The following is a 22751-nucleotide window of genomic DNA, read 5'->3' as shown; positions in this document are numbered from 1 at the left end:
TCATAAGCTTTGGCATTGCTGGGGAGCATATCGGCTAGATTCTTCAGTCTGCACAGGACACTTAAGCTCTTACAGGGAGGGACTGTTCCTTTGTTCTATTTTTACAGCACCTAGGGCAATGGTTCCTGGTCTATGACTGAGACTTCTAGACTCAACTGCATTATAAATCATAAATAATAATTTATGTCAGATGGCCTGAGTGTCTGCAGGTGGCCAGCAGACAATTTCCCCTCCGTCAGTGTATCCATCGCCTGTACCAGCCACAGCCCACCACTGGTATATGGGGAAGAATAGGGCATATCAAGGGTGTGGACTAGCAGAGGTCAGACAGAGAAGAGTAGATCCTCTGTGGCTTGTAGCTAGTATACAAAAGAATATCATTGGCTTACCTACTCATGTTTCACTCACTCATCTAACTGAGAACTGGTGTGTAGGAGCTGTTAGAAGCTGATTTCTAGTCCCTCAGCGTGGCTTCCCATTAAAGGTAACGTTGTTTTAGTTGACTTATGCAGCAGCCTGAGGAAAAGTTATCGTCCTCTGTTTCAATAATTGTACATAGAGGACGAGGTCCCCAACTGGTGTCATTTGGCATACCTCCACAGAAATTAACCTGAATATCTGGTCCCAAGGATGTAACACTAACTTTCCTGGGATGGGGAAGAGAGAAAACATTTCTTTCCGAACAAAAAGACTAAACTGTAATTTTACACCATGTGTAATCAGTTATTTCAGATTTGGAAATGATAACTGCAGAATAACAACCTAAGAAAAGAAAAGCACAGAGTGACGCAACCTACTCAGAGGAATTTTAAAAACGTACACCATGATGTGCTGCAGTCGCAAGTCTCAGATGATCAAGTATCTCAGGCCTACTTAGAATTTGAAATGCAATTTTTCCAGGAAGCTTATTGATAATTTATTCAGTGACGTTCTTTCATGTGACTCAGAACTGAGCAAATGCACCTATGTGATGGCAATTCCATTCCAGTTAGGTAATCCTGTAGAACCAAATCTTGCAATCTTTTTGTGGACAAAATTCCACTGGGCAATCATTCTGTCTACCTAAAATTTTTCTCTCTAGTTTGTATCCTTTCAAATGGCTTCTAGTCTTCATTTTCTATCCTAAGCTATTACTTATGTTGCTATGTGCCTACACCTTCTACCCCAGAAATAGCTGCATTTCAGTAGTGGTTGAAGTGTTCCCTTTAGAGAAATCAATCTGTAAGGTGCTTTGGAAGAAGGGCACGATATATACAGTAAATGCCAGTTTTTATTATGGAGAAAAGATGGGTGAGGTAATACCTTTTATTGGATTAACTTCTGTTGGTAAGAGAGAGAAGCTTTTAGAGCCACACAGAGTTCTTCTTCAGGCCTGGGAAAGGAACTCCCATCATCACATTTATCATTTTCCTGTGTGAGTTCATTTGAGAGCGTAGTGATTGCATGGTTTCACCCACATAATTGTTGTTGGGGCATTTGGTGAATTGGATGAAGTACACCACATGTTGTGATATGTCTGCAGGTTTTGCATCTCTTGTTCTGGCAGGGTCTGGTGTAGCTTTGAGTTACTGTATCCTGGTCTCTGGTGAGCTTGCTTCTGATCATGAGCCTGGAGAGGTTGGGGAGGTTTGGGGAATTGTCTGAAGGCCGTAAGTGGGGGTTCAGGGAAGACTTATTTCAGGATGGGTTCCTCATCAAATACGGGTTGTAGTTGTTTGTTGATACCATATGGGTTCCAGTGTGAGGTGGTAGGTGACAACTGGGGTGTGTGGTCAGAGGGGTTTTATTTCTGTATTGAAGAAGGTTTTTTCAAGGTATTCGGGTGGCTTGTTCCATGACGCAATCTACTTTTTTGGTAGAGTCCTTGTTTGAAGGTAGTTTTGAGTGTGTTAAGGTGTATATTCCGGACTTTCTCCTCGAAGAATATTTTGTGGTACCTGAGTGCCTGGCTGTAGATAACAGATATCTTGGTGTGTTTTGAGTGGTTACTGGATCTATGAAAGAAGGTGTGGTGATCCATGGGTTTCTTGTATATGGTTGTCTGTAGAGTTCCATTGATGAAGCTGATCATGGTGTCCAAGGAGTTGATGCTAGTGTGGGAGTATTCCAGTGAGAGTTTAATGGATGAGTGGTGGTTGTTGAAGTAGTGGTGGAAATCTATGAAGGAATTTAAACTATCTGTGCAGAGGATGAAAATATCATGGATTTATCTCCAATATATCATGGTCATTTGTCCAGAAATTTTTCTCCAAGGTAGCCCATGAAGAGGTTGGCATATTGGGGAGCCGACTGAGTACCCATTGCTGTTTCCATGCTTTGACTTGGTTTAACAGGCCACTTTACTTTGAATGGACCCTTACCATATGTGCTAGCTACTTACGCTAAACAATCTCTTCCATATTTAATTGTACGTTTTCATTTAGCTCTTGACCAGATGAAATGATTACCCTCTGATTTACATCTGGAACAGTAACTCTGACTTTCCGTTGTTATGTCTGTGATTGGTTTCCCAAGGAAACAATATCAAATTTCATAAACACATTTGGAATCTGTATTGATGACTGCTGCATCCTGAGGTGCTATGCACCCGTTACTGCCACTAACTTCATTAGGGGTCACAAATACTCAGGATTTGGCCCTGGGTCTTTAAGGAATGTTTATGTAACTGTGTTTCACCAGACGGGGCAGAAGATCTTTCTTAAGATGTGATAATTGCAGCCTTTCTCCTGGTTGGACTGCAGAGGCAATTTGCTCAGCCACTTGGGTGGGAGAAGAGGAAAGAATGCCCTGGGATTCTTCTCCCTCCAGCAGCTTGGCTGGATTCCAGAGGGAGCTACCTTCAGCCCTGTTTACTTAGAGGGTGTGCTGCCATAATGTTAAGCTCTTGTGCAAAGCGGAGAGGAAAGGAAGCTCCAGAATGGGCTTGGAGGTCTGCATAAGAGTAAAGGGCTTATATTTCACCTCTGCTTTGCTTCTTGTAACTTCTTCCCTTTATTAATATCTTGAAATATGGGGAGAAAAAGGCTGAATACGTTAACATGTATCCACCTGTAGTGCCTGGAGACACCTGAGACAGGATGAAGACGCATTTCTAAATTAAATAGGGACTTGAAATATGTGAAGTTTGAGCAAGAGTTATTGTCAGTATCTTCCTTTTTTTCCCTTTAAAGCTTAAAGCAATAAAAAAAGACAGACTGACATGTAATTATTTGACAAAAATGATTCCTTACATTTTTATAATGCCCCCTTGTAACCTGAGTGGCTTCTGGTATGAAGGAAGTTGCTACATATTTCATGTTTATCTTCTCGTATTTCATATTCCTTTGTTAGTATGCAGAAATCTGGGAGAGAGAGAATTTGGATTCTGGAACCATGACAAGATGTAATAAAGCCTGCTACAGTGTAACATGCCCTCTCTGGGTGTTGGATCTCTGGTGTTTTCACATTCTGCTTGTCTCTTTATGAGGATCTGATAAGGCTCCCGCCATTGTAGTAGCTATTGTAGGTACCAGTGTGCTCCCATTTCCTCTCTGAGGCCTTGTCTAAACATACAATTTAACTACATTGGTTTAGAAACAAAGTAAATTGGTACAACCCCCTTGTGTGGACATTTACATTGGTTTAAGGGTGTCCTGTATTGATTTAGCTATATCAGTGTAAGGCATTCTCACACTGCTTTGAGTGTCCACACTATAGAGTTTTAATTTAATTAAGCCAGATTTAATTAAGTCAGTTTCCAAACTGATTTAGTTCAATCAGTTCAACCTCTATGTGTACACAAGGCCTACCTAATTGGCATTGATCTCCACAGCTCCCTTCTCTTTTAAATGATCCTTTGATTGTCCTCCTTTCTGAAGTTGCCATTGTTTTCTGTTATAGTTGAGTAGCAGGCAAGTTTGGGTTTGAGAAAAGGCTCGGTTCAAGTCTGACTATTGTCCACAAATCTCAGTGATTTCCTGATTGAATTCAAACTTGCCCCTGCATTCCAGGGGTGAAATCCTGGCCTCACTGAAATCAACAAGAGTTTTGCTATTGTTTTTTATGGATTCGGGATTTTACCCTAAGCTAAAGCTAAAAGCTCTTCAGGGCAGGCCCTGTGGAAAGGGGCCAGTGCTCTCCTTTTCAACTGGTTGTAGGGGATAATCTTGGCTCAAGTGATCATGAGCTAATTCAGTTCAAACTGAATGGAAGGATTAACAAAAATAAATCTGCAACTAGGGTTTTTGATTTCAAAAGGGCTGACTTTCAAAAATTAAGGAAATTAGTTAGGGAAGTGGATTGGACTGAAGAATTTATGGGTTTAAAGGTAGAGGAGGCCTGGGATTATTTTAAATTAAAGCTGCAGAAGCTATCGGAAGCCTGCATCCCAAGAAAGGGGAAAAAATTCATAGGCAGGAGTTGTAGACCAAGCTGGATGAGCAAGCATCTTAGAGAGGTAATTAAGAAAAAGCAGAAAGCATATAGGGAGTGGAAGAAGGGAGGGATCAGTAAGGAAAGCTACCTTATTGAGGTTAGAATATGTAGGGATAAAGTGAGACAGGCTAAAAGTCAAGTAGAGTTGGACCTTGCAAAGGGAATTAAAACCAATAATAAAAGGTTCTATAGTCATATAAATAGGAAGAAAACAAAGAAAGAAGAAGTGGGACCGCTAAAAACTGAGGATGGAGTGGAGGTCAAGGATAATCTAGGCATGGCCCAATATCTAAACAAATACTTTGCCTCAGTCTTTAATAAGACTAAAGAGGATCTTAGGGATAATGGTAGCATGATAAATGGGAATGAGGATATGGAGGTAGACATCACCATATCTGAGGTAGAAGCGAAACTCAAACAGCTTAATGGGGCTAAATCGGGGGGCCCAGATAATCTTCATCCAAGAATATTAAAAGAATTGGCACAAGAAATTGCAAGCCCATTAGCAAGAATTTTTAATGAATCTGTAAATTCAGGGGTTGTACCATATGATTGGAGAATTGCTAACATAGTTCCTATTTTTAAGAAAGGGAAAAAAAGTGATCCAAGTAATTATAGGCCTGTTAGTTTGACATCTGTAGTATGCAAGGTCTTGGAAAAAATTTTGAAGGAGAAGGTAGTTAAGGACATTGAAGTCAATGGTAAATGGGACAAAATACAACATGGTTTTACAAAAGGTAGATCGTGCCAAACCAACCTGATTTCCTTCTTTGAGAGAGTAACAGATTTTTTAGATAAAGGAAACGCAGTGGATCTAATTTATTTAGATTTTAGTAAGGCGTTTGATACTGTGCCACATGGGGAATTATTAGTTAAATTGGATAAGATGGGCATCAATAGGAAAATTGAAAGGTGGATAGGGAATTGGTTAAAGGGGAGACTACAACGGGTCCTACTGAAAGGTGAACTGTCAAGTTGGAGGGAGGTTACCAGTGGAGTTCCTCAAGGATCAGTTTTGGGACCAATCTTATTTAATCTTTTTATTACTGACCTGGGCACAAAAAGTGGGAGTGTGCTAATAAAGTTTGCAGATGATACAAAGCTGGGAGGTATTGCTAATTTAGAGAAGGACAGGGATACCCTACAGGAGGATCTGGATGACCTTGTAAACTGGAGTAATAGGAATAGGATGAAATTTAATAGTGAGAAGTGTAAGGTCATGCATTTAGGGATTAATAACAAGAATTTTAGTTATAAGCTAGGGACGCATCAACTAGAAGTAACGGAGGAGGAAAAGGACCTTGGAGTATTGGTTGATCATAGGTTGACTATGAGCTGCCAATGTGATATGGCTGTGAAAAAAGCTAATGTCGTCTTGGGATGCATCAGGAGAGGTATTTCCAGTAGGGATAAGGAGGTTTTAGTACCGTTATATAAGGCACTGGTGAGACCTCACCTGGAATACTGTGTGCAGTTCTGGTCTCCCATGTTTAAGAAGGATGAATTCAAACTGGAACAGGTACAGAGAAGGGCTACTAGGATGATCCGAGGAATGGAAAACTTGTCTTATGAAAGGAGACTCAGGGAGCTTGGCTTGTTTAGCCTAACTAAAAGAAGGTTGAGGGGAGATATGATTGCTCTCTATAAATATATCAGAGGGATAAATACCAGAGAGGGAGAGGAATTATTTAAACTCAGTACCAATGTGGACACAAGAACAAATGGATATAAACTGGCCACTAGGAAATTTAGATTAGAAATTAGACGAAGGTTTCTAACCATCAGAGGAGTGAAGTTTTGGAATAGCCTTCCGAGGGAAGTAGTGGGGGCAAAAGATCTACCTTGCTTTAAGATTAAACTCGATAAGTTTATGGAGGAGATGGTATGATGGGATAACATGGTTTTGGTAATTAAATATTCATGGTAAATAGGCCCAATGGCCTGTGATGGGTTTTTAGATGGGGTAAGATCCAAGTTACCCGGGAAAGAATTTTCTGTAGTATCTGGCTGATGAATCTTGCCCATATGCTCAGGGTTTAGCTGATCGCCATATTTGGGGTCGGGAAGGAATTTTCCTCCAGGGCAGATTGGAAGGCCCTGGAGGTTTTTCGCCTTCCTCTGTAGCATGGGGCATGGGTCACTTGCTGGAGGATTCTCTGCTCCTTGAGGTCTTCAAACTACAATTTGAGGACTTCAATAGCACAGATATAGGTGTGAGGTCTTTTTTAGGAGTGGTGGGTGAAGTTCTGTGGCCTGCATTGTGCAGGAGGTCAGACTAGATGATCATAATGGTCCCTTCTGACCTAAATATCTATGAATCTATGAATCAACTCTCTCTGTGATGACGTCACATCACACAAGTTTCTTCTGGTCATTACCTACCCTTGCTTTTGCATCACAGTCTGTCTGCCCATTCATATTTACAATGGTCAGGTTCTGTCTGACAGATCCAAATACTGTTGGCATGGGAAATTACGGTTTCCACGTAAATCGCTACTATTATTTTGTATATTACTAGCTAGGAATCTCTCGCTCTCTCGCTCTCCCTCTCCCCCCCACCACACCATTCCACCCCCTCCCCTTCTCTTTTTCTCTAATTTCCTGCCATAAAAGATAGATGATATGAACATGGTCTTCTGTCAAAATAACATTCAAATACCTTTCCTGAAATAAGTCATGTGAATTGTCTGATATATAAACAGTATATGTAGATTTTTTTTTATTTTTTGTTTTTGGAACTGAGCGGGAATTCACAGCTTTGGGGGTATCTGATATTCTTTACTTTTGTAGCTCAATGAAGGGAATATTCCTGAGTCAGTGGTAATGTTATAGCTGTTCTCTTGATTGTTGTTTGTTTGCCATTAGATTAACCGATCCACAAACTTCTGTTTCCTCTTGTTAGAATTCCAGTGCCAGCTCTTGCTGAGCACAACAGGGTCTCTACTGCAGTAAAATAATGACTGTTATCATATGGAAGAGACAGGGGATGGGAAGCAGAGAAATAGACAAACAGCAAAACAAAGAAGCAATTGAATCAGAAATGGAAAAATAAATGCTAGTAAATCATAAAAGAAATGTGGCTTTCATCATCAGACTGTATTGCTTATTTATTTTCTAATATTTATATATTAGGTTATATCTAAGTTTGCACAGTGCTTTATAGAAAACGAAAGGAAGTCGTTCTTCTCCCAGAGACCTTACATCCTAAATTAATCAAACACAGGAAATATGCGTGGTGGGTTAGACCCCCCCTTCCTGGGGTGCTACCAGCCTGGGTCCCCCCAACTCTGTATTGCTGTGTCAGGCTCTCAAGTCCCCTTCCAGCATACACACACACACAGGTAGGGACACACTCAGCTGTAGAGTCACAGAGTCTGCGATCAGCTCTCTGTGAGAGGTCTCAGCTAGGGGAATGCCCAGTGCTCCTGTGCACACTGTATAGAGATCTATATAGCATAAGCTGATAAAAATGTTCCCCTCCCTCAATGTGGAGAAAGCCATGCACAGCTCTTCCCCCCCCCCCCCAGTTATGAATTGCACAAACTGGGTTTTGGAATAAACAAAAAAAAATATTACCTACAAAAGTTAAATTTTAAGTGATTATAAGGGATAGCAAACAGAACAAAGCAGATTACAGAGCAAATAAAACAAAACACACAAACTACACTTGATACACAAAAGAAACAGGTTACAAATAGTAATTTCTCACTCTAAATGTTGTTTTAGGCAGGCTGCAGAGTTTCTGCCGCTCAGATTTCCAGTTATTTCTCTTCACAACCTAGACGCTTGTTTCAGCCTGGACTCAACTCTTGCCTTTCCCCAGCTTAGTTCCTTTGTTTCTTCAGGAGTTTTCAGCAGTATTCCTCCTTGGGCAGGGCGGCAGTGGAGAATAGCCCTGATTAACTCACTTCCCAGCCTTAAATAGGATTTACATAAAGTGAGAATCCTTTGTTTCCAGTGGAGAAATATCAGCAATGTCCAAGGTTGTACTCCGTACCAGGTGACATCATCACATGACCTTGCAGTGTTAAAGCAACCATGAGACAAGATTTATTTGTAATGTCCCCAGGAAGGAACTCCAGGAAGATGAGAGATCATTACCTTCAAAGACCCATTCTCTTTCCTAATGGCCCATTCAGGCTGATTGCCTACTGTCTTGTGGGCATTTCCCAAGTACACACACAGTTGTAATTGTTACATAGTCAATATTCCTAACTTTGGATACAGAAATGATACATGCATGCAAATTGGATAATCATATTCAGTAAATCATAACCTTTCCAATGATACCTCACATGACCCATCTTGCATAAAACATATCTCAGTTATGCTATATTCATATTACAACTATATTTTTATGAAGAATATGGGATGCAGCATCACAATATGATGGCAAAAAAGGAAGGGAGAGAAGGGATGAAGGTTAAAACAAATTTAAAAAAATGTGAAACAAGTAGTTGGGAGTGAAGTTTGAAAGATCAGATGACATTTCAGAACAGAGTAAGGTGAAAGAGAAGAAATGTTGAGAACTGGATTAGAATTCCTCAGTGGGAAAACTCACTGAAGGAAGTGGATTTTAAAAGAAGACCTGGAGGTTGAAAGAGAGAATGCTTGGAGAGGAAGCAGGATCCAGGCATGGAGAACAGAAGGGAAGAAGGGCCAAAGTTATGCGTGAAAGTAAGAGAGAAAGATAGCATCAAGATCAGAAGCCTTTGTTTAGAAATTGAAATTGGCAGAAATGGGCAAGGGAGCAGACCGAAAGAAGATCAGAGCTGTAGGTAAGGTGGACTTGTGAAGTGTCTTGAAAGTAAGGAAAAGGAGGTGAGGGGAATCCTGTGGCTCTAAGCCATCTTTGTGCCCTCCTGATGCTCCACTGTGTAACTTAGGCTCCCTTAAGTTATGGCAGCCTCCCCAGCCTGCCGTATGGCCACAATACTGCCCAAAATCTCCACAGTGCTGCATGCTATAGGTCTGTCCCACCATGCCTGATGCATCAGGGCTTGAAAGTGGTTCCTTGGAAGATAGTCTTATGGACGTCTTCCACATTTCCTGTGCCAGCTGGATACAGATACCTTTATGCGGCTAGCCTTTTTACCCCGTATATAGGTGCTGTGGGGATGAGGCTGTCACTCAAGAAGTGTAAACTTGATGTAGAAAGAATTGTGGACCTAACTTAGTAGCTATAATATTGCTCTAGAACTACAGAATAGTTATGAAAAAATCAGTATATTTTTTGGTTTATTAATATTAATGAATTCATGTCCTGGAGACAAAAATATTGGCGAATAATTGAGCAAAAACAGAAGTCTGAGTTTGTGATATATCACAAGGCATGTGACAAGTTATGTATGAGGCATATGGTGCAGTATGTTTTTTTTTTTGCCTGCCCATTAGTAGAGTAAGTTCATTTTCAAAGGTTGGGTTAAGAAGACTCTAGCTATCTGTTCACATTGAATTGCTGAAAGATCTCCATTGGATATAATATTTTTACATAATGATTTCTTCAGAAAAGGACCATGCATATTTAGTTTTGTCTTTTCCAACTTTTTGTGTAGTCTGTCTTATTCACATAGTATGGCACCATTTAGCAAAGCATTGAAGCATTTGCTTAACTCCATCTTTGTTCAGCAATGCGCTCTAGTTAGCAAAGGACTGAAGTATTCTGGTAAAGGTGTTACAGTGCTGAAAAGGTCTCCTTGTAGGAAGCGTCTCTATACTTGGACAAAACTTCAGAAAGAATTTTCAATTTATAATTTCTCAACATTGTTATTTTATGCTACGGTACTTTTCGTAGAGTTTTCATAGAATGTTAAAGATGGCTAAGGTTCATGTCTCATTTGTGAGCCAGATACTGAATCAATTTCACAGGTATAAATCCTTTGACACCTTTGACGTCAGTAGACTGATTTGAGATTGAGACCTGTATAAATCAGATCTGAATCTGCTCCTATGTTTTGTAAAGTGCCATGTAATTATACAGTTGCATGTAGATATCTGTTGTTTGACAGTAATAACAGCGTTTTTTGAATTTTTTTTGTTAAATATACTTTTTTCAGTCTTTCATATCGCTCATCCTCATTCACAGATTCCTGGCTATTGAGGGCTATCTGCATACCCAAGTCATGGCAGGAAAGATATGGCTTGCTGCTAATCTATAAGCCAGAACCTTCACTGGTATAAATTGTCTTAGCTCCATGGAAGTTAATGGAGCTACGACAACTTATACCAGCTGAGGATCTGTCCCTAAGTTTTCAAGTGGAAAAACTAGATAGGCAACTCAGAACAGAGCCCCTGAAAAGCTGTTACAGCATTTCTCCTTGTAAAAGCGAAGAAAGCACGTTTTGGTCTTTTAGGGCTCTCAGGTTATCAGTGTTTTTCCAAAGGCAATGTAGTAACAGATGGGGTAAATCTACCATTGTCTTTCTGGTAAACTAAATTACAACTGCTTTAAATATAATTCACAATGTTGAGAGCCTAGTTGAAATGCAGGGAGACTGCAGCCTGCTCATTTGGGGGCTCAGTAAATAGATTTTTGTTTTGTTGAGTCTGCCAGGGTAAGTGACAATAATTAGGGCTACAATTGTTTTGCAAAGGTCATAAAAATCACAGAATCTGTGACTTCCAGAGACATCTGTGACATGAGCCCACAGCACCTGGGAGCTGCAGGCTCCCCCCGCCAGCCATGGTGGCTGGGAACTGTGGGGACCCCGAGCTCCCAGTTGCAATGGGCGGGGGGAGGTTACCACAGGAGCTCCCAGCCACGGAGGGGGGGGCAAGCCATGGGCGGCAGGGGGACCCTGCAGCTCCCCATTTTGTCATGCATATTTTTAGTAAAAGTCACGGATAGGTCACGGGCTTCTGTGAATTTTTCTTTATTGCCTGTGACCTATCCATAACTTTTTTACTAAAAATGTGCACGACAAAATCTTAGCCTTAACAATAATACAGCCAAAGATGGTGGGAAGAGTGTGGGGAGCGGGGGGAGTTGTCCTTTTTGCCATTTTCTCTGGGCTTGTTTTTTGTCACCCTTGGAAGTGGTCAGTATCTCTCCATGCAGGCGAGCCTCACATTTTGAGAGCTTCTGGCACATGGCAGCTAAGAGGGACAAGTGATACTGTAGAGCCCAGTAGTGCAAATGGATCTGAGTGGGTGGACCACAGGGATTTGCCCATTCAGATCTATTTGTAGCTCAGAGACCTTGGTGAGTGCTTTGTGTATTGACTCCATAAAGAATTGTCAGCACTTCTGATGGCAAATGCATGGGGTTTACCTGTGAAAAAAGTGACATTTCTCCCTCAGTGCAGAACTGTACATTTTGATGAATTTGTGATCTTCACTCTAAAGAGACATTCTCCCTCCTGCCTTTTTGCTTTCAATATAAAGCAAGGTAAAAACTGGATAATGAACCTGCAAATGTGATTTTTTCCCTCCTGCTGGCATTACCATTAGTGAGAATTTGTTCTAATAGTTCTAATCCCATTATGATGCGATGGTTTTGTTTTCTGTGGTAGAAATATCAGATGCATTTGCATTTACAATGGGTGAAAATAAAATATGTCTGCCTCCTATGGGGATTGCAGCATCTTCAGATCTAATAGAACATCAAGTTAAAGCCCAGTATTCTTTGAAATGGTGGTGAACCAGTATTTACAAAGGAAACAGTTACTTGACTCTTAACTATACTGGCTCTAATGAGTTTGCCACAATAAAGGAAGAAATCAAATACTATGTAGATGTCAGTGAACACTTGACCACACTCTATCAAGGCAAATCATTTCACTTGGAATAGATGGATGAAAAGAACTTGGTTGGCAAATGTTAGTGCTCAAAAGCCAAATAAATTGTCCTAACCGCAAAAACAAAACATCCCCCCCCAAATAAAAACACCACACCACTAGAGTCAGATTAAATACTCTGCTGACTCTGATATTCTTTAGCAAGGCAAATGTTTCTAAAAAGAGCACGTTAGTAGGAAAAATAGAGGATTGCAGATTTCTAAGCCTGAGGTATACAAACTGTGTGGGTGGAAGTGGGGTAAGGAAGCAGGAGGATAAGCCTTGGAGACAGAAAATAAAGCACTATCAACATTCCTTGGGAGAATGAAAAACTTTCACGTTTTCCTCAAGTAATCAGCTAGACATTTGCTTTGACTATCCCCTGTACCACCAATGATAATTTTTCAGGTGCTGTAATTCCATGGCGTGCTGGGATTTCAGATCATGTAAATGATGCAGCACAAGATGTGAATTACATGTTGTGTACGTGGTACACTATGCTACATTGAATGCTTAGTAGTACTGAGTGGAGATACGAGTGTGAGAGCCTGATTCTGCTCTCTCTACAGTGAGCACTCTCTATCAGGAGTAATTTAATTTATGTCAGTGAATTTATGCTAATTTAAAAGTGATGTAAAAGCACATTCTGTCTTCCCATTTATATGATTCACCATTAGCTAATAAAAGCACTTGAGTTTCTAATTCAGTTTTTTCCTTTTTTTCAAAACTACTTCAAATTCTCTGGGCTGGATCTTCTGGTCCATTTCCAGTGCAGTAGAGCTGACCTAAAATCAACATAATTGGCCAGCTGTAGATTCTCTGTGAATAAGGCAATGCAAGGTTGGCTCAGAGCAGCCATACCAGCTCCTGCATGCCCCTCTCCCCCTTCAAAACTGCCATCCTCAAGCTTGTGGCTGGGATGACCTTATACCAGGAATATTTACTTGCTGGAATTTCCCCTTTGGGCTATAGGTTGCTCTGCATAATTTAGAGCAGCCCTGAGGATGCTTTAACTTTTACCAGGGTGTTGGCAGGCCCCTGGCCAACCCTGTGATTGATGGAGGGTAATGATGACTTAAAATAATGTTTGTTCCATCCCCAACCAGCTGTGCACCAAGTAAGGCTTAGCCATTAGAAGCTTTGGCCCCATCTGTTCTGTACAGTACTTCATAGCTATTGTGTAGTTCAGGGATGCCAAACTGTGTTTTGCGAGCCACATGTGGCTCTTTTACTATTAAAGTGTGGCTCACAAGCCCCGCCCCCCATTCTCTGCCTACCAGACTGGGGGAGGGGAGGAGCTCAGGACCTCTCCCTGGTAGTGGGGTTGGAGCTTCCGTCCAGCAGGGAGGAGGGTCTCGGGGCTTCAGCACTGCAGGGCTCACCTACAAAGGCTTGAGGCTTCAGCACGAGTGGGGCTGAAGCCCCGAGCCCCAGCTCTTGGCAGGTGTGTCCCGGCTCTCGAACTTCTAAAGATTGTCATATGCGGCTCGGAGGGCCAGTAAGTTTGGTCACCCCAGATATAGTTAGTCTGAGGAACTAAACTTTGTGGAAGCCTTTGCTCTAAAGCCAGTGGTTCCCAAACTTGTTCTGCCACTTGTGCAGGAAAAGCCCTTGCCAGGCTGGGCCAGTTTGTTTATCTGCTGCGTCCGTAGCTTCGGCCGATCGAGGCTCCCAGTGACCGCGGTTCGTTGCTCCAGGCCAATGGGAGCTGCTGGAAGCAGCGGCCAGTACGTCCCTCGGCCCGCGCTGCTTCCAGCAGCTTCCATTGGCCTGGAGCAGCGAACTGCGGCCGAACCTGCGGACGCAGCAGGTAAACAAACCGGCCCGGCCTGGCAGGGGCTTTCCCTGCACAAGTGGCGGAACAAGTTTGGGAACCACTGCTCTAAAGCTATTGTTTCATGGTAAAAGCAGATGATTATTTCAATGCCTATCACTGCAAATTATTGGTTGTCTGCAACATCCTTCTTCTTAGGGTCTGGTTAGCTTTAATTGTTCATTCAATGAGAAGTGTCGTAAGAAAGCTTAGAGAGTAATTAATTTGTTGATCCATATTTGACAGATTTTGTTATATTTTAGCCAGAAAAGACCAGCATATTTTTTAAAAACATGACTATGAGCAGAATATGTGAGATTGTATCTAATGTTCAGAACAAGTTTTTTTTCCTTTTCTTTTTTTCTTCCTTAAGGTTAGTGGAAATGAAACGCCTAAAATATGAGCGTTATCATTGTATTTATAAATATTTGTCATTGGCCAGTCTGGAAGAGCCAGGAACTGGATTATTTGCCAAGCCCATATGCAGCCTCCTGCCTCAGTTTCCAGGTTTCCACATATTTGTAAATTGCTGTTGAATAAGGAAAATGAAGTTTCACGTATTGTACTTGAGAAACCCTCCCCAAGCTGTTCAAATATGTTACCAATTTTGAATAAGAACAATATATATAATAAGGAGGAAGAATAGCCATACTGGGTCATACCAAAGGTCCATCTAGCCCAGTATCCTGTCTTCCGACAGTGGCCAATGCCAGGTGCTTCAGAGGGAATGAACAGAACAGGTAATCATCAAGTGATCCATCCCCTGTCACCCATTCCCAGCTTCTGGCAAACAGACATTAGGGACACCATCCCATCCCATCCTGGCTAATAGCCATTGATGGACCTATCCTCCATGAATTTATCTAGTTCTTTTTTGAAACCTGTTATAGTCTTGGCACTCACCATGTTCTCTGGCTTAGAGTTCCACAGGTTGACTGTGTGTTGTGTGAAGAAATACTTGCTTTTGTTTGTTTTAAACCTGCTGCCTATTAATTTTATTTGGTGACCCCTACTTCTTGTGTTATGAGAGGAGTAAACAAATAACACTTCCTCATTTGTTTTCTCCATACCAGTCATGATTTTATAGACCTCTATCATATCCCTCCTTAGTTATCTCTTTTCCAAAGTCCCAATCTCTCCTCATACGGAAGCTGTTCCATGCCCCTAACAATTTGTGTTGCCCTTTTCCGAACCTTTTCCAATTCCAATATATCTTTCTTGAGATGGGGCAACCACATCTGCACGCAGTATTCAAGATGTGGGCATACAATGGATTTATATAGAGGCAATATAATATTTTCTGTCTTATTATCTATCCTTTTCTTAATGATTCCCAACATTCTGTTCACTTTTTTGACTGCCGCTGCTCCTTGAGTGGATGTTTTCAGAGAACTATCCACAATGACTCCAAGATCTTTCTTGAGTGGTAACAGCTAATTTAGACCCCGTCATTTTATATGGGGATATATGTATAGTGGGATTATGTTTTCCAATGTGCATTACTTTGCATTTATCAACATTGAATTTCATCTGCCATTTTGTTGCCCAGTCACCCAGTTTTTGCCCAGTTACCAACTCTTTTGCCATCTGTTTGGGACTTACCTATCTTGAGTAGTTTTGTATTATCTGCAAATTTTGTCACCTCATTGTTTTTCCTCTTTGTCCAGATCATTTATAAATATGTTGAATAGTACTGGTCGCAGTACGGACCCCTGGGGACAGCATGAGAGATGGTGCAGTATTTCCCTGTAGTAATGATGGGAAATTACTGTACTTACTCTGATACCACTTTGATGTAACTGTTGGTAAATGGTGAAGTTGGTAATGATCATTAACATACCATACAAAGGTAGAAGAAGATGGGAAGCTTAAAGGTTCATCACTACCTGACCTTCTATACTTGGTGGAAATGGATAATGTGGGATTCCTTGTACCCGATCCCCACAGGAGACCACTGTGTAATGCTCCAGAGGAAGGTGGGAAAAAACCCAAAGTCCCTGCCAATTAGCCACGCATGTTGAGAAGATTCCTTCCTGACCACAAAGCTGAAATTTCCTCTTTTGTCTGTTCAGGCTCAAATTAATTATTCCTGGATGTTACAGCATACAGGCCTGATTTAAAGCTCATTGAAGTAAGTGGAAAGACTGTATTGACTCCAATGGGTTTTAGAGCATGCCCTGTGTAGGGATGGTAGAGATCTACAGTGTTTTGAAGTTTCATAAAACCTTTAGAACCATGTCCGTGATTAATTTTCAATTATGTGAAACACTTTCCTCCTCTTTTAAATTATCTTCAAGGAAAATGTAAGATGTGCTTTTTTAAAAAAATTCCATTTACAAGATGGAATGCTACACTCCATATTCCCACTTGATCAGTTTAATAACAATGCTTTTCTGAATTGGGATCTCAATTTGGAATATGGTGATTGTGTGTCTAAATGTCCATAAATCAATTCATGGACCAAATGTCCAATAACATCTTGCTTACAGTGGAAAAAAATTATCTGGCTTTTTGAATCTCAGAAAGAGATTGCTTCAGAGAGTATAGTAATGGTGGTAGGTGTCTAAAATCAGAGAAGAGGGAATTTGAAGTCCTAGGAAAGCCTGGGAAAAGGGATTTTATTTTAAAATACTCTGACTCTGGTATGCAGGTTACTGGTCACTGCTCTTCCTCTTGAATGTCAGTTAAAGTTATATCACTCCTTTTGTTATAACACGCACACTTTCAAGATTAAAGATTCACTCCAGTCTGACTCCTGACATAGGTTTCAGCACTGTAGATCAGGGTTATTTAAAGATCACTTTACTGTGTGTCATATTTCAATCTCAACATTTTGAGCTGGTTTTTTCAGCTGTGGTAGAGTTAAATAGGTAGGGTGAAATGCTGACTCTACTGATGTCAATCGCAAAATTTCCTTGATTTAAACAAAGGCCCGATCATTAACCTAGGTAGGAGAGAATACAGGCAGAAGCCCAGCAGCAGATTGGGGGCTATCCTGTTTATTGCACTCAGTGTAGCATGTATGATTACCTGCTCTGTGGGCGGGTGGCATATATGTGCATTCAGTGCAAGGAGCTCCTGGCTTTCAGAGACCACGTAGGGGCTTTGGAGGCCAGGGTGGCGGAACTGGAGGAGCTAAGGGAGGCAGAGAGGTACGTTGATGAGGCTTTCCGGGACACTGTAGATTTGTACCACCTCTGGTCAGACAGCCCCTGCGCTGTTAAGGAGGATGAAAGGCCCAGGGACGGAGAGCAGTCAACGGGAGCAGAGGGAAACCTTCCCATAGTTGGGACCCTCCTTCCAGATGATGTTGGGGTATCCTCTCTCACCAAGGTTACCTTTCCGGGGGAGGGAACTCCAGTCATTAGGAAAAGGCAGGTGTTAGTAATGGGAGATTCGATCATTAGAAACATAGATAGCTGGGTTTCTGATGACTGGGATTCCCGTATGGTGACTTGCCTGCCTGGCGCGAAGGTTGCGAATCTCTCGAGGCATCTAGATAGACTTACGTGTAGTGTGGGGAGGAGCCGGTGGTCATGGTACATGTAGGTACCAATGACCTAGGGAAGGGTAGGAGAGACATCCTGTTGGCCAAATTTAGGCTACTAGGAAAGAAACTGAAATCCAGGACATCTATGACAACTGGGAAAACTTTGGGATAGGGGGAGCCTAAACAGGAAGGATGGGCTCCACCTAAACCAAAGTGGATCCAGACTGCTGGCACTTAACATTAAAAAGGTTGCAGAGCAGTTTTTAAACTAGGAGATGGGGGAAAGCCGATTACTGCAGAGGAGCATAAGAGACTAATGGATGAGAGAATAATAATGGATGAGAGAAATTAGGTTTTTGAAAAGAATCATTTATCCTCTGAACTACGGTTTAATTTGTCCATTAAACTAAGATGCTGTTCTTTGCTTTTAGAAAAATACTCCCTAGAAATGATTCCTTAGGCTCTTGATGTGTGGTGGTATAACGCAATGGCAATTGATAATATACAGTCTGAGATCATACACAGAATTCTTGGTAAATTATACAGTTTGGTTCACGTAATTCTTTTTGTCTAAAACAAAATTGAATTACTTCACCAAGAGGAGGGAAATTATCATAAAGAGCATTGATAAACACTTAGTTTCATACACACTTTGTTAGTTGCTGACTTAAGTAAGACAGATATTTGGTTGAAAACAATTGGAGCCTGGGTTTGTTTGTTTGCTTGCTTTTTCTTGTAATTTGTTTTCATGTTCTTTGAGTTCTCATCAGACACATCTTACAAATTAATTTTTAAAATTCAGATATGTAAACAGTAAGCATTATTCTGAAAGGTTTTCATTTCCAGTAGCAGTATTATTGGAATATGATGATTCACTCTGGAGAAATGGTTTAAGAAATTAAATCAAAAGGGGACTATTATTATTACTAACTCTCTCTAGAGCAAGTTGGGATTTGTTCACTGAGCCAGTTGCTGAATGAGTCCTTAATGATGGTGGGAAAAGCTACAGTAATAGTCCTTCTATTCTGTGTAGCTTCCTATATGGCAGTCATCACTGCAGTATCTGAGTGCATTAAGTAATATGACTGTCTTCTGTCACGTTTGTTCTCTCATCCTCTTCCCAGAGGAAAAATGTATGTAGTGGACTGTCTTGTTTTGGTAGTATGTTTTTTGTTTTGTTTGGGTTTCTTATATAGACATGCCACTGTATATTTATGTTAGAGAAGGCAAGAGCAAATAAATGCATATTGCATGTGGAACAGAGTTTTGAGTGTCTGCAAACAACATAATGACTTTCCAGAAATTTAACTTAGGACCTATTCCTTGTTCCTCACTTATTCCTTATTCAAATCAAATGCTATTGTTTTCAGCATTAGCTTGGCATGAGAATGGAAGGTTTTACTAGCATCCTTATCAATTTAGCATGAGTTAACTATAGCTCTCTAGTGAGTTTACTGTCATAAGAGTAAAACATTAAACCAAACATACATCCAGATAATATTTCAGAGGCAATACTGGGTATGCAAAATCACAGACAATGGAGTTATGAGTAGGAAAGTTATGTTCTGGTTTCAGGATCACTCCAGTAACACTAGTTTTATTGTGGCCATGCTAGGTATTCCATCTCTAATATCTTTTGTAGATCACATGCAACAGGCACTTGCTTATTTACAATCAATTGCAGATCTCTGAGTAATTAATGTAATTTTTGAATTTCCGTCAATTTAACAAAAATAATTGCTGGCTCTTATAAATGATACTGTATATGCAGTCATAAAGAGGTGTGCTTTGCACTGAAGGCAGCAAAAACTCAGGTGTATTCTAAGCCTAAACAGTCTTCCAGTGTTCCAAATAAGGATGAGAACTCTTGCCTATAGAGAGATACTTCTGAATCTCTTTGCTTCCTAGTCTATAGTAAAATCCATCTTTTACAGTGACTTTTTATGTTGAATAGGTCTTTCCCTGCTTTGCATGTAAATCTTACACTGCTGTTGAAATTAATTATAAGTAATGGTGTGTACTCTGTTCCATTGCTGTAAGATCTCACTTCCTCTGCGTGTGTGGATTTCCCTTGACCATTGTTCCCGTGTCTGTCTCTGTAGTTCTGATTAATTCAGAAGACACCTGAATGGAAATTCCAGACATCCCATTCACCCTTAAAACTGAAGAATATCCTTTTAAAATGTATAAATCCTGTATCTGTAATCACTGCAGCGCTGCATATGATGCCGTCCTTGACAGAAATGTGGCTATTAAGAAGCTCAGCCGACCATTTCAGAATCAAACGCACGCCAAACGAGCTTACAGGGAGCTGGTCCTCATGAAGTGTGTGAATCATAAAAATGTAAGTTTTCTTGTGGGGACCGGGGGATGTTGTGTGCTTGATTTGTTAGGGAAAAAGTCACATCCTTTCATGCTGTAATGAGATACTTTAACTTATGACTTCTGCTATTTTAAGGGCTAGATCCTGACCCAGACTACACACCTACATATTGTAAGAACCCTACGTGGGCTACCCTAACTTTGGGTCCTGGCACATGTGAATAAGCATGGCTACTCCCTTGCTTGCTCCTTCTCCAGAGGAGGTGGGCAAAGAATGGATGGAGCTTTGGCTTCACCCTCTATTTGCTGGTATTGGCCAGCAGTAAATTACTATCCTTCCAGGAGCATGGAGGAAGCGGGAAAGGGATTGTGACTCAGGGGAATGTCTCTGAATCATGCTACCTCCAGGAGCTACTTCTGTGGTGGTGCAGTGAAAGCACACCCCTTGCTCAGAGCTCTGCCTAAAGTCACAATCCTAGCCCCTATGTTGGAGTATTTGGTTTATTGACATTATGAAGATTCTCTATATTGATAATCCTGTAAAGAGCCTATGGAGCACAATGGGAATCTGATATGCTTTTCCTCTGTCATGTAAGAAGCTGTTACTGATTACTTCATTGCCAACAGTTTGGATAGTTCATACTAATGCTGTGTAACCAGAATTTCTGAAGCCACGTGCTATTTTGTTTTATTTCTTCTTAATCTTAAGAAATGAACAATGACAGCAGATTTTTAGTCTCTTAATTCTCCTTACCTCCGCTTGCCTTGTGAATAAACATTTTCTTTAGAGTTGTACTGGAATGGCATCATAAGGGTGTACATTCGTGGTGCCCACATACGTATTCAGTGATTGGAATGAAATGTTTGATACCGTGTAGTGTTGCTTGTGGCTATGGGATACCCATGGGTACCCCATCTCATCGTTCAAATGTTTCTCTGATAGTTTCTTTTTTGTGCAAACTCGCCACTCCTGTTTCTGCCCTTTTTTCCATAATTGGCCAAACCATGGTATGGAAGTCCCAAAGAAATCAGTAGAACTACTCATGTGAGAAAAGCATGTCGTTTTATTTGTAGCATACTGGCTCTTAAGATCCAAGGCTAGTATCTTCCTATGTCTGTGGACTGATTCTAGCACACTGGGGATGCTACAAATAATAATGATCATCGACAGTGCACATTAGTTTCCATTAAGAGTAAATTAATAACAGTTCATTACCTATAAACACTTGTCACAGACCCTGAAAGGACTCTTCCTCTCCACACAAACTGAATGAAAGAGCATGAGAAGCTTGATAGACTGTGAGATTTGACACACTATTTCTCAATCATTAGTTCACAGGGAGAGAAAGGAATTGGCTGCACATTTTTTTTTCTTTCAATGAGTGGTAGCCCTGAAATCACAAAGAGCAGGGACTGAAAATCGGTGCAATTCAAAGACTTGCTCTGAAGGTTGCAAATAGTAATTTACCACCAGTCTCCTGTTACTACCTTATCTCTAGTGACTATTTGTTTGATCCTTTAAATTACAGATGAATAGTGTGCCTGGCAGACACTTCTCAGAGCCCACCTAGAGTTATTTTGCTGTACTTTTCTAAACACTGCATTATCCTTAAATTTTCAAAGAGTTGTGCAGGGCTCTAGCTGTCTCATTCCCTTTGGCTTGGATGGAAACTGCATGATTTGGATCCCTGCACGCTAGTTTGAAAATGCAGAGCTGGGTGAGTTGTGCTTGGCACATAACTAGAGGCTGCATGGTGCATTGTTACCCATGATTCTTAATGTACTGGAAGGGGCAGAAGGCTACAAAGATGGGGTTGATTTGAAAAGTAGACTATTACAAAAGTACTATACAGTAGAACCTCAGAGTTACAAACTGACCATACAACCTCATTTGGAATCGGAAGTATGCAATCAGGCAGCAGCAGAAACCAAAATAAAAAAAAAATGCCAGTACAGTACTATGTTAAACATAAACTATGAAAAACAAGGAAAAGTTTAAAAAAATGATTTGACAAGGTAAGGAAACTGTTTCATTTAAATTAAAAGCAGCATTTTTTTCATTTAAATTAAAAGCAGCAAAGTTTCAAAGCTGTAGTAAGTCAACAATGTTGAAAGAACAACCATAACATTTTGTTCAGTTATGAACATTTCAGAGTTACAAATAACCTCCATTTCTGAGGTGTTCGTAACTCTGAGGTTCTACTGTATGTGACACAACAGCTGTAAACCTATTACCTGCTCTTAAGTTCTAGCTGTCTGTCGTTAAAGCTTTCAAAGGAACAATAGAAGAGAGAGATCTCAAAAATATTAAGAAAACGGGGAAGAAGCAAGGAAAGATGGTGGAGGAAAGATAAAAGTGCAGAGGCAAAGAAGCGGATAGAACAGTAAGAAAGAAAATTAAGGCTTTCTTTAAAAAATATAAGCCCAGATGGTCACGTTTTCCCACAAGGAAAGCCTGCCAAGGGGACCAAGTGGGGATAAAGACTCTGTAAGGTTCTTTTCATGGAGTTTCCTCATAATTCTTCCTTCTCTTTCCCCCCACGCACATGGAAAGGAAGGGAATTCAGGTCCCAAGTCCCACATCCTTCCCACCCTAGAGGTACTGTTGCTTTGTGCTGCCTCCCAGGCGCTACCAGCTCTCCTGCAGATTCCTGTCAGCAGCATTCCCTACTGGCTGTGTTCTCTGGAATCTCACTTTAAAAGACAGAGTAGTGTACAGGGCACCTCTGGCCACTTTCCACAGCTCTCTGAGGTTCTACGTATTACAGCAAGACAGCTGGGAATTGGATTTTTTTTTTAATGAAAGAGCATCTGTGCCAAAAAATTTAAGAAATGTCAGAGAGAATGGAAAGTCCTGGGTTTGTGTTGAATAGGATGATGTTTGATTATTTCTCCCCTCAGACACATAGCCTTGATATACCAGAAATGGCCAGTGACT

General features: G+C 40.9%; 1 protein-coding gene across 23 annotated transcripts in view; it reads left to right on the top strand.

Moving 5' to 3' along the window:
- Positions 1-22751, top strand: part of MAPK10 (mitogen-activated protein kinase 10) — a 266175-nt gene that overhangs the window by 155736 nt on the left and 87688 nt on the right. For all 23 annotated transcript variants that reach the window (XR_012158459.1, XR_012158458.1, XR_012158454.1 and 20 more), the window contains one exon: positions 19706-19835. Coding sequence is in view for 17 of the 23 variants with exons in the window: in XM_073340583.1 (XP_073196684.1) it covers positions 19706-19835 (130 nt within the window). In the remaining 6 variants the exon portion in view is untranslated. The remainder of the gene's footprint in view (positions 1-19705; positions 19836-22751) is intronic.

The sequence above is a fragment of the Lepidochelys kempii genome, chromosome 4, assembly GCF_965140265.1.
Source record: "Lepidochelys kempii isolate rLepKem1 chromosome 4, rLepKem1.hap2, whole genome shotgun sequence".
Classification (NCBI taxonomy): domain Eukaryota; kingdom Metazoa; phylum Chordata; order Testudines; family Cheloniidae; genus Lepidochelys; species Lepidochelys kempii.
The sequence above is the reverse complement of the archived record's forward strand: the minus strand, read 5'-3'. Positions and strand labels throughout refer to the sequence as shown.